The 16,313-nt window shown below is 33.6% G+C and overlaps 1 protein-coding gene, 1 long non-coding RNA gene and 4 other non-coding genes across 6 annotated transcripts; 2 read left to right on the top strand and 4 right to left on the bottom strand.

The window, feature by feature from the left end:
* The first annotated feature begins 5,926 nt into the window (after positions 1-5,926).
* Positions 5,927-8,416, top strand: LOC145015906 (histone-binding protein MSI1-like). Its single transcript, XM_078974376.1, has 6 exons — positions 5,927-6,368; positions 6,531-6,869; positions 7,346-7,498; positions 7,630-7,751; positions 7,825-7,920; positions 7,989-8,416. The coding sequence occupies exons 1-6, from the start codon at positions 6,024-6,026 to the stop codon at positions 8,242-8,244; spliced, it is 1,311 nt and encodes a 436-aa protein (XP_078830502.1). The 5' UTR covers positions 5,927-6,023; the 3' UTR covers positions 8,245-8,416.
* Positions 8,417-11,338: 2,922 nt separating this feature from the next.
* Positions 11,339-13,316, top strand: LOC145014272 (uncharacterized). Its single transcript, XR_013665467.1, has 2 exons — positions 11,339-12,171; positions 12,678-13,316. It is a non-coding gene; the product is annotated as an uncharacterized LOC145014272 (long non-coding RNA).
* Positions 13,317-13,560: 244 nt separating this feature from the next.
* On the bottom strand, positions 13,561-13,679 carry LOC145018962 (U5 spliceosomal RNA). The gene has a single exon (XR_013667288.1). It is a non-coding gene; the product is annotated as a U5 spliceosomal RNA (small nuclear RNA).
* Positions 13,680-14,042: 363 nt separating this feature from the next.
* TRNAE-UUC (transfer RNA glutamic acid (anticodon UUC)) lies at positions 14,043-14,114 on the bottom strand. Its single transcript has one exon. It is a non-coding gene; the product is annotated as a tRNA-Glu (tRNA).
* A 1,211-nt stretch (positions 14,115-15,325) lies between these two features.
* Positions 15,326-15,444, bottom strand: LOC145018969 (U5 spliceosomal RNA). Its single transcript, XR_013667293.1, has one exon. It is a non-coding gene; the product is annotated as a U5 spliceosomal RNA (small nuclear RNA).
* A 171-nt stretch (positions 15,445-15,615) lies between these two features.
* TRNAE-UUC (transfer RNA glutamic acid (anticodon UUC)) lies at positions 15,616-15,687 on the bottom strand. The gene has a single exon. It is a non-coding gene; the product is annotated as a tRNA-Glu (tRNA).
* Between the last annotated feature and the right edge of the window lie 626 nt (positions 15,688-16,313).

Below are 16,313 nucleotides of genomic sequence, written 5' to 3'. Positions count from 1 at the left end.
GTTTTTTTTTCCCGCCCTGGAGATTTTTGAATTAGTTGATACCGGCAAGGTATAAATAGCCACGATTCTGTGTAAATATGATTACGATAATAAGTAATAACATATATATGGTAACAAATAATATAAAGTTACAAAAAAAGTATATTGGTTGTTAAGATCTCGTATTGTTCTTAAAATGTTAAGATGTTAGTAGAAATGATGTAGATACGAGAAAAAAAAAATTCATAGTATCCTTGATTAGGATTTTAAAATCTTAACTTGATTTGGATCTCACATCTTTGGTCTTTATCTAAACCTCAAAAATTCATCCATTGAACTTGAAATCCAAAATCTTAGATTGCAAAAGGTCTTATACAACATCATTATTTCATTAAGCTTATTTCAAATTAAGTAGTGTATTGTTACAGCCATATAATTTCATTGTGATCTAATGCTTTAGTATCACCATTTCTACTAAAGATGTTTTCTTTGCGGTATGCAACAACAATATGTATGGTTAATGCACCAAAAATTAAAGTTAATCCCACCACCAATGTCTTGATCAAAATGCATAAGCTATGATGGGTACCACACAAACAATACCTTGTGAGAAAATTTGGAAACTAGTTTTGTAGGATCTTCCAATCATGATCTTGCAAAATGAAAAACGATTTTAAAATAAGATCTCGATCTTGAAACTTGAAAAAGGTCATTAAACTAAATGAGTGTTGTGAAAATGTAATCGTTTTTTAAGCGGCCATTATAACCGGTAGTAATAGGTTTTCTAGGTTTTTGAAGTCACGGTAGCATGTGACATGTCTAGACGGAAACATTTGGGTAGGGTGATAATTCTCGATACGACACGAAAGATAACACGAACTCAACACGCAAATGAACAAATATAGGTCGGAGATTGCAACCCGATTAATTAAATGAGTAATGTTAGGGCCCAAACTTTCAACATTAAAATGATCCATTTATGTATATGAAATTTCTTTTACTCTTTTAGTTAAACTAAACATGCCCAAAACAAAAAATAATTTTTTTTTTGGGTTTAATCGTTTTGTAATGTGGAAGCTGCTAATTAGCCGCCCACTTGATATTTATTTTTTGTTTTCACCTTTTTATTAGTATTCTATGCATCACAATCCCATTCCCCCCTTCCCCTCCGAAACTACTCCTCCTCCATGTTTTTCACTTTTCATTTTCCACCAATATATTCTTACTCTTTCAACCTACTTAGTATTCTATGTAACACGAAACACCATATTTACATGGTTTAAAACCTACACCTGCCAATCCTACGATAATAAACGGGTTCACATGACATGATACGATAATTAAACGATTTGGGTTATGGTCAAACTATCTCAACACATTTAAGTTTTAACCCTACACGAACACGAAACAAGATGACTATGTTTGGGCCATGGTGGGATTACCATTAGTTTTTTTCATAAACTTCAACATTTTTACAGAATTTCTCCTTAGATTGTTAAAACCTTGATGTTCGGTCCTTCTCAATAATGACTTTACATGAATATGTAATGTAGAAAAGGAACTTATTCAATTCAACTTTTAGGTTAGTTTTTGCATACTTTTGTATGCTTATGACTGATTATTATGATTATTTTTGTTTTCATCCGTTTCCACAGGAATATAAACATTGTAGTGGTCATTCAAAGTTCGGGTGATTTGCTTTGTATGCAATATGTTTTTTTGTACTATCAACCAATATATCATTTATGAAGTGACAACACTTTTTTTGTTGGCATGTGGATGATGGGACATAGTTGTGTGTTAAGTGTAGGGTTGTAAATGAAGAAGAAGAACACGAACAATGGTTTGTTCATGTTTGTTCGTTTAAGTTAGCAGAACAAACAAACGAATACGAAAAGATAAATGAAAGATTTTTCTTGTTAATGTTCGTTCGTTTATCTTTATGAGCATGCTAAACGAACATAAACGAACAAAGATAAACAAAACACAATTAAATATATATGAACATAAACAAACATAAACAAACATATAATATAGTAATATAATAAAAAACAATTGAACATAGATGAAAATAAACGAACGAACATAAGCAAACATAAATGAGCGAACGAGATCATTGTTCAATTTCGTTCTTTTAATTAAATGAATGACAACTTGTGTTCATGTTCATTCATTTATTAAATAAATGAACATAAACGAACTTCCCCTCTAACAGTTCATGAATGGTTCACCAAATGTTCGGTTCGTTTACAACCATAGTTAAGTGTGCTCGTCCACAAACTTAAAAACTTGAAAAAGTTATTTAATTTTATCTTTTTTGTAGATTTGATACTTCATTTACAATCTTTAGCACGACAATCTTCTCAAATTTGTCTTTTGCATATTTATTGGTTATAATCCGAAATCCCTCCTCACCAAATTCCATTCCCAATGATAGCTTAATATTTTCTTTGGTTTTAAACAATTGAAACAATTTGATATGTGATGAGGTATTTGAGGTTATCGATGATCTTTGTTTGTGTGATGAATAAAATACATAAAAATAAAATGAAAAATTATTCTTTTTGGGATATTAGGACTCATTATTATCGTTATCAGATTTAGTTTCATTTGAACCCAATATACACTTCATCTTTTCTATTGGTTTTCCATGAAGAAATATTGTTTGAATCATCAACCAACAATATCAAGTATGCATAATCATTTGTTGATTAATTAGCATCATATGCAAGATCATCATCATCGACTTCCTTAACTTTACACTTACCATCAACCACATGTACATATGACTCCACCTGTGTCTGTGTAATACCGTAAAATTCAAAACAAATTTTTGAATTTTTATAAAGACATAATTCCATCAATATTCATCAAACAACCATTTTAATTATCCAAAATAGGTCAATACAAAATCCCAAGATCACAATGTAAAACTCCGAGCGTGTGTGTGTACGGATCAAGCCGGCGCCTTCCCGCGATCGTCACTAGTACCTGAAACAATAACATCAACCACTGTAAGCACAAGGCTTAGTGAGTTCCCCAAAATACCACATATAACACATATTATCCACTCGAGGCTATAACTCTGTGGGTTCGTGCACCCAAACTCTGTGAACCCTCAGGTTCTAGCTCTGATAAACATGCACTACATAAATCACATAGAAATAATGCAGTACAACACATAACATACATAGCATACAATACTCTGTCACATAACTCAGGTTACCTACTCAAGGTAATATAGTATAGTGAGAAGACTCACCTCGCGTATCTCGGTATCTCACGAATCCTGGAAATCCCTCGTGCTTGATCCTCCGAGCTCTAATCCTCCTATAACATTATATGCTTCTAATTAACACTTTGTATCTCTAAGGTTGACTATTTATAAGGAGTCAACACAGGTCAACTCTGGTCAACGGTCAACGGTCAACTCTGACCGGACTCGGCGAGTACCAAGGAGACTCGGCGAGTCTAGACATTTTCACCACTCTCTGAAATCCTCTTACTACACGTCGAGTATCCCCCCTTTTACTCGACAAGTTTCACCTGAATGAATCGCGGGGCCACCCCGACTCAACTCGCCGAGTCTCAAGGACAACTCGGCGAGTCCAGGTTTGACTCAGTCCACTCGTCACCCCCTCCAACTCACCCTGACTCACTGAGTCTACCCATGACTCGATTTGGACCACTCGCAGAGCAGTCCCAAGGCAATCTTCAAGCTACTCGCCGAGTCGGATGAACAGACTCAGCGAGTCCATGCCATGCAACCACTCCAACTCGCTTCTAAGGTCAGATCTGCTTCCAAAAACTATAGATCTGGCCTCCCTTGACTGATTCATCACGTAAAGCTCCTATCTTGGTGCTCATAACACACCCTATAACTCAATAATGGCGTTTTTGACCCAAGGCATGAGGATTCCAATCCAAAGCCTTCATTGATCCCAAAAAGCTTTGGGTAAAGGGACTCTCTGGACCTTTAAGGGTCCAGATCTATGGTTCCATCCTCATAAGGGGCCAAAAGGGCACCAAATCTAGCCATTAAAGGGTTTAACAAACCCTAAATCTAAATAAACAACAACAAACAAGAAGGTAATTCGGATTTATTACCACAAAATGATGCTCTGGACTCCTAACCCACAGAAATGGCTCCTTCTTGCTTCCCCTTTGGCTAGCTCTTCTCTTCCTTGCAAAAATGGCACCTCCAAGGTCAATAATGGCCTCCTACTTAGCTTCAAGTGCTCACACACGATTAGGGTTTCACTCAAGGGGATGGTGGGCACAAATGACGGCCATTAGGCCCTTTAAATAAGTCTCAAACCCGAGAATTTAGGGTTTCATTACTCAGCGCAGACTCGCCGAGTCCATATCCTGGACTCGCCGAGTCCAGGCGCGATCCTTCGTCCAAATCCGCGTCTCTACTCGGCGAGTCTGAGCTCCAACTCACCGAGTCCCCCTCACAAATCAACAAAATACAATTTACACGATACCTGATAAAAGTCCGGATGTTACAGTCTGTATAACTCAAATTCATAGCCTCGTAGGTAACAGGTAATATATTAGATATTTGATTAATTTAGGCGCATGATGACCCATTGCCATCGAAACGGTTTTCCCCAAGAAATTAATTTATAATAGGAGTTTGTAGAAGTGTAAGTGATCGGTTAACACCACTTTCGACAACATGTTTCACAAGAAACAATTCTACTGTGTTCAACAAAATATTGCTAATACTATTAAGCAAATATTTACATTATTGTCGTCAATAATTTGTGTAACAAGGTTTGATCCCTGACATTGAAAAGACAAAAATATAATTAGTATATAAATTGGACTTCAAAGCCACCAAGTTAACCGACCTAGAAAAATTGATATAATAGGTTAAATCCACACAATAATATGTGTAATTTGATGCCATGTGTTGCATAAAACCCTCTATTCGCTCCCACCACCCTCTACTACAAACAAGGACTCTAATTATTAGATTATATGAATTCATTTTCAATAATAGAATTTTGGATTGGGACGCATCAACCTCTAAACCAATGTTTAGATCATATAAACCATTAAATTCATTTGGCCTCAAATTTCAATATGAAGTTAAAGATGTTCTAGAATGTTCAATGTTTGGTCCAAAATGTATGAGGAGTCCGGTCGTGACATGTATTATTTTGATAAACCTTTATATGTTGTCTCACCAATATGTTTTGTACTCCAGAAGAATATTGATTTTTAATAAGATATCTTGTCATATTTCGGTAAACCATTAGATTCATTTGGCCTCGAATTTCAATATGAAGTTAAAGACATTCTAAATGTTTGATGTTTGGTCCAAAATGTATAAGGAGTCTCCCGTGACATGTCATATTTCGGTAAACCTTCATATCTCTAACAGTCCATTTCTAAAGATCGTGGTCATTTATCAAAACGAAGAAAGTGTAGGTCATTTTTATCAATAGCTTGGTTTCTAAGAAACAATTTTATCAATACACCATCATTTAAAACAACATTAAAATTTTAAATAACCAACTATGATTAATATTTCAAACAACTGTTGATTTTTAATAAGATATATGTATTAGTTTTTTGCTTTCCTCAAATTATAACTTATTTTTCAGAATTTTTATTAAAAGCAAATTGGAAGTATCAATTATCTGAATAGTTTTTTACATTAATTTGTAAAAATTAACGAGTAAACTAAATTAATATTAATACGATAGAAATAATAATTTGTTTTAATAACCTAAATTATAAATAGATAATGCTACATAATATCTTTTGACACATATTTAAGATTAATTTTCACAAAAAATATACAATGTTTATCAAAAGAAAATCACACATTTTGGTTTGGATACCCAATAAAAATTAACAAGACTCATTGAGTTGTTAATTTCGTTTCATTCTCTCCGCTTTCTTTGCAACTGTATTTTGTATACAAACCTCTCACTTCCTCTTCGACTCTCACATTCCCTCCAAATTTTCAATCCATTTACAGAATCCGCAAAATTCATAGCGATACCCACCCACAAAATCCTTCACTGACAATGGCGACAAGTGAAGGTGATATGAGAAGTGAAGCTGAGGATCGAAAAATCAACGAAGAATACAAGATTTGGAAGAAGAACACCCCGTTCTTATACGACCTGGTCATGACTCATCCGCTTGAATGGCCGTCGCTCACCGTTGAATGGCTCCCTGATCTTGAAGAACCCGCCGGAAAAGACTATTCTGTACAGAAGTTGATTCTCGGGACCCACACCTCCGTCGGCGAGCCTAATTACCTCATGATCGCTAAGGTTCACTTGCCTGTCAAAGACGCTGAAATCGCCGTTCCTCAGTACGACGATAGCCGCCCTGATCTTGGCGGATTTGGATGCACCAATGGCAAGGTTAGTATCTAGATTCTACTAATTTCGTCTCCATGATTTTGTTTCGTTTGATTGTTTATTTGACATTCGCTATCGATCTTGATGCCATGAGAACTCTCACATCCTTAGGTTTCTGGGGTTTTAGTTTCGATAATGGAGTTAACTGTGCGTTTATTGATGAAGGTACAAGTGATTCAGAAAATTTATCACGATGGAGAGGTGAACAGAGCTCGTTATATGCCTCAAAACCCTTTCGTGATAGCATCAAAGACGATAAATGCAGAGGTTCATGTTTTTGATTATCGCATACATCCATGTGAATCTGATCCACCTTCAGAAAGAGAAAAAGAATGCAAACCTGATTTGAGATTGAAGGGTCACACTGCTGAAGGATTTGGTCTTTCATGGAGTAAATTCAAGAAAGGTTATTTGTTGAGTGGTTCTGATGATTCTAGAATTTGTTTGTGGGATGTTCATGCAACTCCAAGAAATAAGACTCTTGATGCTATGCAAATCTTCAAGGTACATTTAAAGTCTAAAGTCTAAACATAATATTAATTATGTTAATTATTGGTTGACATTAATTTAAGAATGAAATGAATTTCCATATGAATCTTGTTATTTGATTCTAAACACAATGCATAATTTTAAATCTATTCTATACATTAATTTTAATTATTACAAGATTTAAAGAATTTAACATCATAAAGGCTCATTAAATATATTCTATACATTATTCTAATTATTACAAGAATTAAAGAATTTAACATCATAAAAGCTCATTAAATTTATTCTATACATTATTTTAATTATTACAAGAATCATAAAAATGATCATCTCTTCAAATAAATTTTAATTATCGCTAAACAACCACCAATTTTGTAAAACACATTTTTTTTTTTTTTTTTATGAAATTGCTTTATCAATAGTCACCATAGAAAAAATCTTTAATAAAGTTTTTGTTAATTTCTAATACCCAATTAATTCCTTTTTATCAGATTCATAAAGGAGTCGTAGAAGATGTATCTTGGCATTTAAAGCATGAACATTTATTTGGTTCAGTTGGTGATGACAAATACTTGCACATATTTGATCTTCGATCTCCAACATTCACCAAACCTATCCAAACCCTAATGGCTCATCAAAACGAAGTACATATTCATATTTCATACATATATATATATATAACTATATGTGTATTCACTATTTGTTCATACATATATATATGTATACGTGTATATTTTAAATTTTTTAATTGATTATTCATGTATTTAAATATTAGGTCATGTCGTTATCATTCAACCCTTTTAACGAGTGGACATTGGCAACGGGGTCAACAGACAAGACTGTAAAGCTATTCGATTTACGAAAACTTACGACTGCTCTTTACACATTTAGTCATGAGTAAGAGTTCTTGCATGAAATTACGTTTTTACCCTTTTCCGTAAATTAATCAATCTACTCTCATGATCATTAGGGACGAGGTAATTCAAGTTGCATGGAGTCCGAAGAATGAGTCAGTTTTAGCATCTAGCTGTCTTAATAGACGACTCATGATATGGGATATCAGTAGGTAGGTAACTATACACATTTTTAGTAGGAAATTACTTTTTTACCCTTAGGTTAATTACGAGTTTGTAGGATTGGAGAGGAGCAAGTGCCGGAAGATGTGAAAGATGGGCCACCGGAGTTGGTGTTTATTCATGGTGGGCATACGAGTAAAGTGTCGGAATTTTCATGGAATTCAAATGAAGAGTGGGTGATTGCTGGTGTTGCTGAAGATAACATTCTTCAGATATGGAAGATGGCTGAAAACATATATCACGATGAAGAAGATGATTGGGCTGATATGCCTGAAGATCAACCCGGCCCATCTCAAAACAAAAAAAACAAATAATTTTAATTTCTTTTTGTTACTCTAAAGGATTTTTGTTGCTCAACCCTTTCAACTTGTGAATATTATGTTAGAGCAATTAACTAGGTTAGGTTGGTTGCATGTTGATTAGACCTAAACTTGTAACCAAACAACCTGTAAGAGATTTTTTGTATAAAAATCCGTTCAGTTGTAAAGATACATTCAAGTTTCATTCATAATAAAACCACTTTCTTTCTCATATCATATTCTATATATGCTTAATTACTATTTCTCTAGTTTTCTACCATTTTATTGTTATATAACCTTAATATTATGTAGCATTGGTATGGGAGCCATATGATCCAGTTCGTATTGTTGTTGTTGTATAGTTAGTTACCAATTCAATAAAATTGCATCAAGTGGATTCGAGTAAGGATAATGTGGTAAAGTATGAGTTAATGATGCATAGGAATACTCATATATATCAGTGATGAATTATTCTTTGAAAGTTTCGAAAGAGGTTTAAGCCCTAACATTAACTCATTTGTCAAGACATTCAAACCCAAAACAATTTCACATGCAATAGAATTGCAAGATTGCAAGAAGAGTCATTAACATCCATCAAGTAATTCTACATTTTACTTTATCTTGGTATATGTTTCTCCCGTTATTATACGTTTTACCCTATTTCTACATCCTAGTTAATTATCCGTTTTCTTGTTGGGTTTGCACTTGTTTATGGGACTGAGAGTTTGATATTTCTTTGCTTGTGCTTTGCATCATTCAAGATATGTTTTCAATTACTAAGGTCATCGTTTGGATCCGCTATATGGTTCATGGAATTGGTCTATATCAAGAGATCATTAGAGTCTAAGTGGCAACAACTTTTAGTTTATGAGGAGTTATTAGCAATTGTGTTTGATGTCCATAAATGAGTCAACGTTTTACTATTAAGACCGATCAAGCAAAGCCACAAGTGGTTGCTACAACAAAATTGTGGTATTTGATCTTATGATCATATTATCTAACAAGTCTTTGTGATTGCTACTTTAATTAGTAGGCAATTTTTCAAAAATTAGTAACAATAAAGTAGAGGAATCATGTATGTTTTAATGAAAAAAATACTACATTGTGACGACTATGGAGACATAGAATTTTTATTAATTATTGTGCCTCTTATGTAATTCTTTGTTGCTTCCCGTCTAGTTTCTTGTTCGCAGGTTGCTAATAAAATTTATGTCATTAAAAAAAAGTACATATCATGGTTTTAGAGTACATATCGTGGCGTCTAATCATTTATGGAATGATTTTTGGGCGGATGGTATAAGGGGCATAATAGTCTTTTCATGTTGATACAGACCAAAATTACTAAAAAGATCCAAAATTGGACAACCATGCTACAACACTTTTTTGGACAAAATCCACATTTTTCTCAATCACATGACACCATTTTTGCAATTGTCTTTTTTAAATGAAAGTCTAGTTTCTACGTAATCTTGCTGGTGGTTATTTCTTTTTTTTTTTTTTAATAAAGTTTATGGACATTGTAGTATTTAAGCTTGTGAACATGTTAGTGAAATGTTTAAAATATTTCTTAATACTATTAACACAGAGAAATCATGTAGATCTTGACTGGTAGAATGAATAATTTGTAATGACTATGGTGACTAAATGAGTAATTTAAGCTTTTCAGTATTGGCGGATAAACATTTTAATGGAAATTGTTAATATGAAAACATTAACTTGTCTAATAATTCTAAGCCAGTTTTTGCAATGAAGCATTGAAAAAGAATTTAATAATTAGCAACTTAACACACCACAAGAAAAATCATAAATAGCTACAAAAACTTGCTACGGAATTGAAATCCATAGCTATTCTATTATGGAATGTGCTACAAAATGGCTTTTCGTAGCCACTTTGCTACGGAAATCGCTACGGAGTTAAATTCCGTTACTAAACTAGGAATAACTACAAAAAGTTACTACGTAATAAAAAATTGTAGATATTATACTACGAGATATGCTACAAAATGGCTGGCCGTAGCTATTTTTCTACGGAAATAGCTACAGAGTTACATTTCCATAGCTAAATCTTGAATTGTTGCTACAAAATCAAAATTTGTAGCTATTTTACTATGAAATATACTACATGGTTGTTGGTTGTAGCTAGTTTGCTACGGAACTTGTTGCATAATCCATTTTCCTAGTTGGTTGGCTATAAAATCGGTTACGAAATAAAAATACGTAGCTAGTTGGCTACATAATAGAAACTCATAGCTATTTATGAACGGAAATTTGCTACACTATAAAAATCTATAGCTAATCTACAACAAAATTTGTAACGAAAAGGTTAACCGTTGTTATTTGTTTATCTAAGTTGTTTTTGAATTTGCAAAATAGTTACAAAATCTAAATTCGTAGCTATGTGGCTACGAAATGTTTTGTAGTCAGTTAGTTACGGAATATAATTCCGTAGTAAAATACAAAAAAGTATATTACCAAAAAATATAAATTACAGTTTTTAATTGTGTTATGATTTTTAATTATGATTAATAAAATTCTTTACATATTATTATAAGTTTTTTCTTTATTCTTATTATCATTATTTTGTTATATATTTTTAATATATATTAACATATATAATAAAATCACAACAATCTTATGAATAGTAACTTATCTAGGTACTGTTCACCCCACGGCTTCTCACCGAATCCGATTCTTTTGTCGTTCTTTCCCTTCACCGCTTCCTCATCCATCGCCTAAGTTTGTCTGTCTCTCGATTCCGTCTTCCACTACTCATTTGTTGGCGTAGCGTCATTCGAGCGTCCCCGAATTGGAGCTACAAACACGGTACTTTTCCATAAACTTTTCAATTGCCAACTCCAAATTGACAAGGGTTTTGATTTTTGGTTGCAATTTTGGGATACTGGTACCACCCACTTCATAGAATTCAGCGTATGTCTTGGATTTATGATTGTCAAAATGGTCACAGAACATCTATTGTTGACAATATGTTGAAACTTGGAGGGTTTAGATTGTAACTTATAAAAGATAGAAGGTGTTTTGTGTCGTTTTCATTTCCAGCTTTCATATATAAAAGCATAACCTGTAATCCCATTTTAGTTGATGAAAAATACGATTACAACATTTCTTTTGTTAAAATGGTATCAGAGCACGTACGAATTCCGCAAATTCTGTTCTTCGCTAGATCATTTCTTTTTTGATTAATTCAAAATTTTCTTTGATTTCTTGCTTCGATTCATCATGGATTCTGTTCTTAATACTAATAGTGATGCTAATGCGAAAATAAACGATTCTCATCTGTTTCTCGTTTCTAATCTGTTAACTGGAAACGAAAATTATATGCAATGGAAGTACTCGATCCAAATTGCTCTAGGAGCAAAGAGGAAAGCCGGATTTATTGATGGCACGACGAAGAAACCAGAATCTGAAGGAGCAGAGCTTGACGACTGGATCATTCTTATTTATTGTGAAGAGAAATTGAATCTGTTCGAAGCCCAGTCACTTAACATTCTTAGATTTACTTTTGTTCTTCTTTCTATCTTGTGGCTCAACTTCATTTAATTGATAATGTTTGATTTTGATTTTACCGATGTGTTATTCCTGTTTCTCACTTTATCTCCATCGCCTTTCAAACCATCGAAATCGATGCTTCTTGAAGATGAAAATCAATGTCATGTTGTGAACATCGACCCCGCGACACCTCTTCATCTTCGATTCCTATCTCCCCTTTGCTCCTTTCTAATCAATTGGTGGTGGAAGGAAGAATGAGGAGGTAATGTTTCTTCCTCTTTCACGTTTCTGTACTTTCTGAAAACAGTTACGATATTACAACTTGCTAATGGTCGCATACATCTTTGTTTTGTTTTCTCTATGTGAAACGAAGAGAGCTGAAACCGATGATACAGTCTCTGATACTCCTGCTACACTTGAAACGTTTGCTGAAAGGTATTAGTAGGGTTTCTTTTTTGCTTATATATGTTAACCCATAAATAGAGCTCCATCTCTCTTCTGAAAGCCAATGCTCTGCACCCTCTGGAACATCACATGTTCATGGAATTATATATTGTTTGTGTTTATAGAATTGCACACTACCTGTTTGATGTTATGCTTGAGTGAAACTTATATTCATGAATTTTTCTTTTGAAGATGGTTCACATATTGTAGTTAATTCAACTTATCATTTTGAATTTTGGTTGGTAATAAAATTATGTTTTTTTACTTGCAATGTTTAAGTTTTTTAGGAATTTACTTTTTGTGGTTTTCAGATACTGGTTTTTCTTTGTTTCAGTAGCTTTATTGTTCAGTATTTGGTGAATAAATTCTGTATATTGGGGAAAGTTCATGTGTTTTTTTTTTGGCCTTAATCATGGTAATCTTATACTACTAAAAGATCAAAGTTAGGTCACTCAATCCATTTAAATCATCAAAAATTGAAGGCAACTTGATTACAGGAAAGCCATCCACTCCTGTCCCAATCACAGTTCTTGAAGGAGATAATAGCTACGGAATTTGCTACGGAACAAATAGCTACGTAATTTGTTACGGAACAAATGGCTACGGAATTTAGTACGGAACAAATGGTTACGGAATTTGCTACAAAACAAATGGCTACGGAATTTGTTACGGAATAAATGACTACGGAATTTGCTACGCTCCCCATTGTTACGAAATTGTTATGGAAGTGTGTTGTAGTTAAATTGTTACGGAATAAGCGTCATAGCAAAACTGCTACGGAACTATAATTCTGTAACTAAACAGTTTGCTACAAGAAATATAACTACGAAATCTAATTGACGAATTCCGTAGCAACTTCTGTAGTTATTTAGATTTAGCTACGGAATTTTAGCTTTTAGCTACGGAATTTTTTCGTAGCTAAATCGAAATTTTCTTGTAGTGACAAATGTCTTTCACAGTCAAGCATTTGGACAACAGTTTAAAAGCTACTAATTGCTAGAAGCATCCCAAAAAGAGACACCTATTTAAACTATAGTCTTTATATTTTCACCACTTTAAATGCTTGAAAAATACTTACTTGGATACAAAGAAACCATATGAATAAATCGTGTTCGCTTCATTAAAGCGATTTTTCACATCTTTTTAAGTCTTAGCATTCTTCCTTTACATATGGTTTATTGGTCTAATCCAAAACAAAATATGATGCAAGGGCTTTTATAAGATGGTGTTAAGTTTTTTCAAGACTGTCAAATGAGAGCAGAACTTAGTTAGCCAAAAAAATTGAAACACAAATAGCTTCAAACTCTTTTTCATTGCAAAGTTAAATAGTTTCGAAAACTTTGAAAAATAAATCATAAGTTAAAACTGTTAATTGCTAGAAGCATGCCAACAAAGGAATACCTCTCCAAAAATAGGTGTATGCCACTTGAGGTAACAAGCACACGGTATTCTTTAGTAAAAGGCGAAAGAATAGTTCGCTATGTGCTTATTACATGGCTGCTTGATTATATTAGATTGCTGTAGGGTTTTTTTTTTTATAGAGCTTATTTAAATTGTATATTTCTATTCAAGTAGCGATGTGGGAATGCAACTTGACAGGTTTTTCTTCTCCATGCATGCCCTGAATAAAATATTCCCCCCAAAGTCCCGTTTTTAAATTAACAGAAGTAAAAACCGATGATGACTGTGTCTATTAAAAATCTGTTTTCATACTGCAAAGGTTTTGATTTGATGATAGAAAAAAAAAAAGACTGTTTCTAAATATGAATTAAATTGATGTTTTTTATACATTTGGGATTGGATTATTAATACTTCTATCAGCGAATAAAATGGATTATGCTGTAATATGAATTGCGAAAAAGTTCCATTGCCGGGAATCGAACCCGGGTCTCCTGGGTGAAAGCCAGATATCCTAACCGCTGGACGACAATGGATTTGTGTTCTGTTTGCGTATTTTAATTATTTTATTTTTCTAAAGGGGCCAATAGAAGACCGTGAAGCTTTTTGATTTACAAAAACCAACGATTACTCTTCATACAATAAGAGCCCTTGCATATGTTTTTGGAAACTACCTTTTAACTGTTTTTCTGACAACAACCAATCTATTGGTGTTTCAGGTGTTGGATGGAGTTTGAAGAAGACATTTCTAGCATCTTGTTGTTGTTTCGTAGCTAGGACTTAGGAGACTCGTGCATGTAATCTTAGTAGCTATACTCTTGAATTATCCATTTTTTTAGTTTTTATTTAGGATTAAGGTCATACAATATGACAACATTAATTTTTTCCATTTGTCCTACGCTCGGTTACGTACCAATTCTCACTACTAGAAAAAGATAGTTATTCCTCCGAAAAATTCCCGGAAATAGAAGTCTCCTAGGAATTTCCGAGGAAATTACTTCCTTAGAAAAAACCCTCGTAGGAAAAGCTTTCCGAGGAAATTTTCAAGTCATTCTCCAGAGTCCAGCTCCAATTCCAGATTTTGTTTCTGATGGCTGATTTCAACTTATTACAACTTGTATGATGATCGTTGTACTACAAATGATATAATGCTTTTGGATATCATTTTTACATTTGGAATTTGGGTTTGAATTATTATTACTTCTATCTCTGGATAAATACGAAAAAGTTCAATTGCAGGACTGTGAAGCTGTTTGATTATCTAAAACTGACAACTGCTCTTCATACGTTTACCTGTTTGTTTACCCTTTTTCTTACACCAACTAATCGATTGGTGTTTTCAGTTTAGATGGAGTCCCAAGAATAGACATTCTTAGCATCTTGTTGTTTGGTAGGAGACTCATGCATGTAATCTTAGTATCTATGCTCTTATTTTTTTAGTTATGTTTTAGGATTAAGGTCATAGAATGACAATATGTTCTCCATTTGTCCTACCTTGGTTATAAATTCCTTTTCATATGTGTTAAGTCAAGTCATCTTGTACTTACAAAAAACATTCCACTTGGTCATGATAATTCGGCTTTTGACATGCATGTTTCCGAGACTTGATATGTTATTAGATCTAATCGAGGTTTCACAATCAAGCATTTAAACGAAAGAAACTAACATTTTACAACTCAACATCTGTATTTCACAATCAAGCATCAGAACAATAGCTTAAAAAGTTAAAACTATGAGTTTTTAAGAGGCATCCAAAAAAAGAAGACCTCTCAAAAAATAGGTATATGCCACTTAATGTAACAAACACACGGTATTCTTTAGTAAAAGGCAAAGAATAGTTTGGTATGTGGGAATGCAATTTGACACTTTTACATGCATATACTCTAAGTAAAACATTCCCCTCAAACTAACGGAAGTAAAAATCGATGATGAATGTGTTTGTTTTATTGATGTTTTGGAATTTGGATACATTTGGAATTGGATTGTTAATACACGTACAAAAGAGTTTCCTGGTACAAGCAAAACAGCAACAAAAAGTTCCATTGCCGGGAATCGAACCCGGGTCTCCTGGGTGAAAGCCAGATATCCTAACCGCTGGACGACAATGGATTTATGTTTAAGTTACGTTTTTTAATTACTTGTTTTGGAACGGGGCCAACAGAAGACTGTGAAGCTGTTTGATTTACAAAAACTGACGACTACTCTTCATACAATATTTGATAGTCACGAGTAAGAGTCCTTGCATATGTTTTTGGAAACTACCTTTTTTAACTCTTTTTTTTGACAACAACCAATCTATTGGTGTTTCGGGTTGCACTACTAGAAAATCTGAAAATACCTACGGCAAAATCCGTAGGTATAGGGTTTTACCTACGAAATTGCTACGGAAAATGGGCCGTAGCATAAACGTTCGTGGGTAAATTTTACCAACGGATTTGCAACGGATTAGCTACTGAGAATACCGACAACATTTTTCCGTAATTTACCTACGAAATACATAGGGAACACTATAGCTACGGATTACCGATGGGACCCACTTTGATTGACATTGACTTTATAAACTACGGATTTTCGACGACTCATATTACCGATGGATTCTCCGTAGGTATTCCGTCACTAAATCTCTCTTTAAAAAAAAAGCAATAAATAACAAAAAATCTAGTTTTTTCTCTCCAAGATATTGACAAAACTCATCATATTAAACTTATAATAATATTGAAATTCAACCACAAAAC

Source organism: Lactuca saligna, chromosome 9 (genome assembly GCF_052625555.1).
Source record: "Lactuca saligna cultivar CGN05327 chromosome 9, ASM5262555v1, whole genome shotgun sequence".
NCBI lineage: Eukaryota > Viridiplantae > Streptophyta > Magnoliopsida > Asterales > Asteraceae > Lactuca > Lactuca saligna.
Note: the sequence above shows the minus strand (reverse complement) of the source record. Positions and strands in the feature narration are given on the sequence as shown.

Bases quoted from the DNA above. Each gene is read 5' to 3' on its own strand.
- LOC145015906 (XM_078974376.1), top strand. From the start codon at position 6,024: ATGGCGACAAGTGAAGGTGATATGAGAAGTGAAGCTGAGGATCGAAAA. The intron at 7,499-7,629 runs GTACATATTCAT...TTTAAATATTAG, and splicing joins TAATGGCTCATCAAAACGAA to GTCATGTCGTTATCATTCAA. The intron at 7,752-7,824 runs GTAAGAGTTCTT...CATGATCATTAG, and splicing joins CTTTACACATTTAGTCATGA to GGACGAGGTAATTCAAGTTG.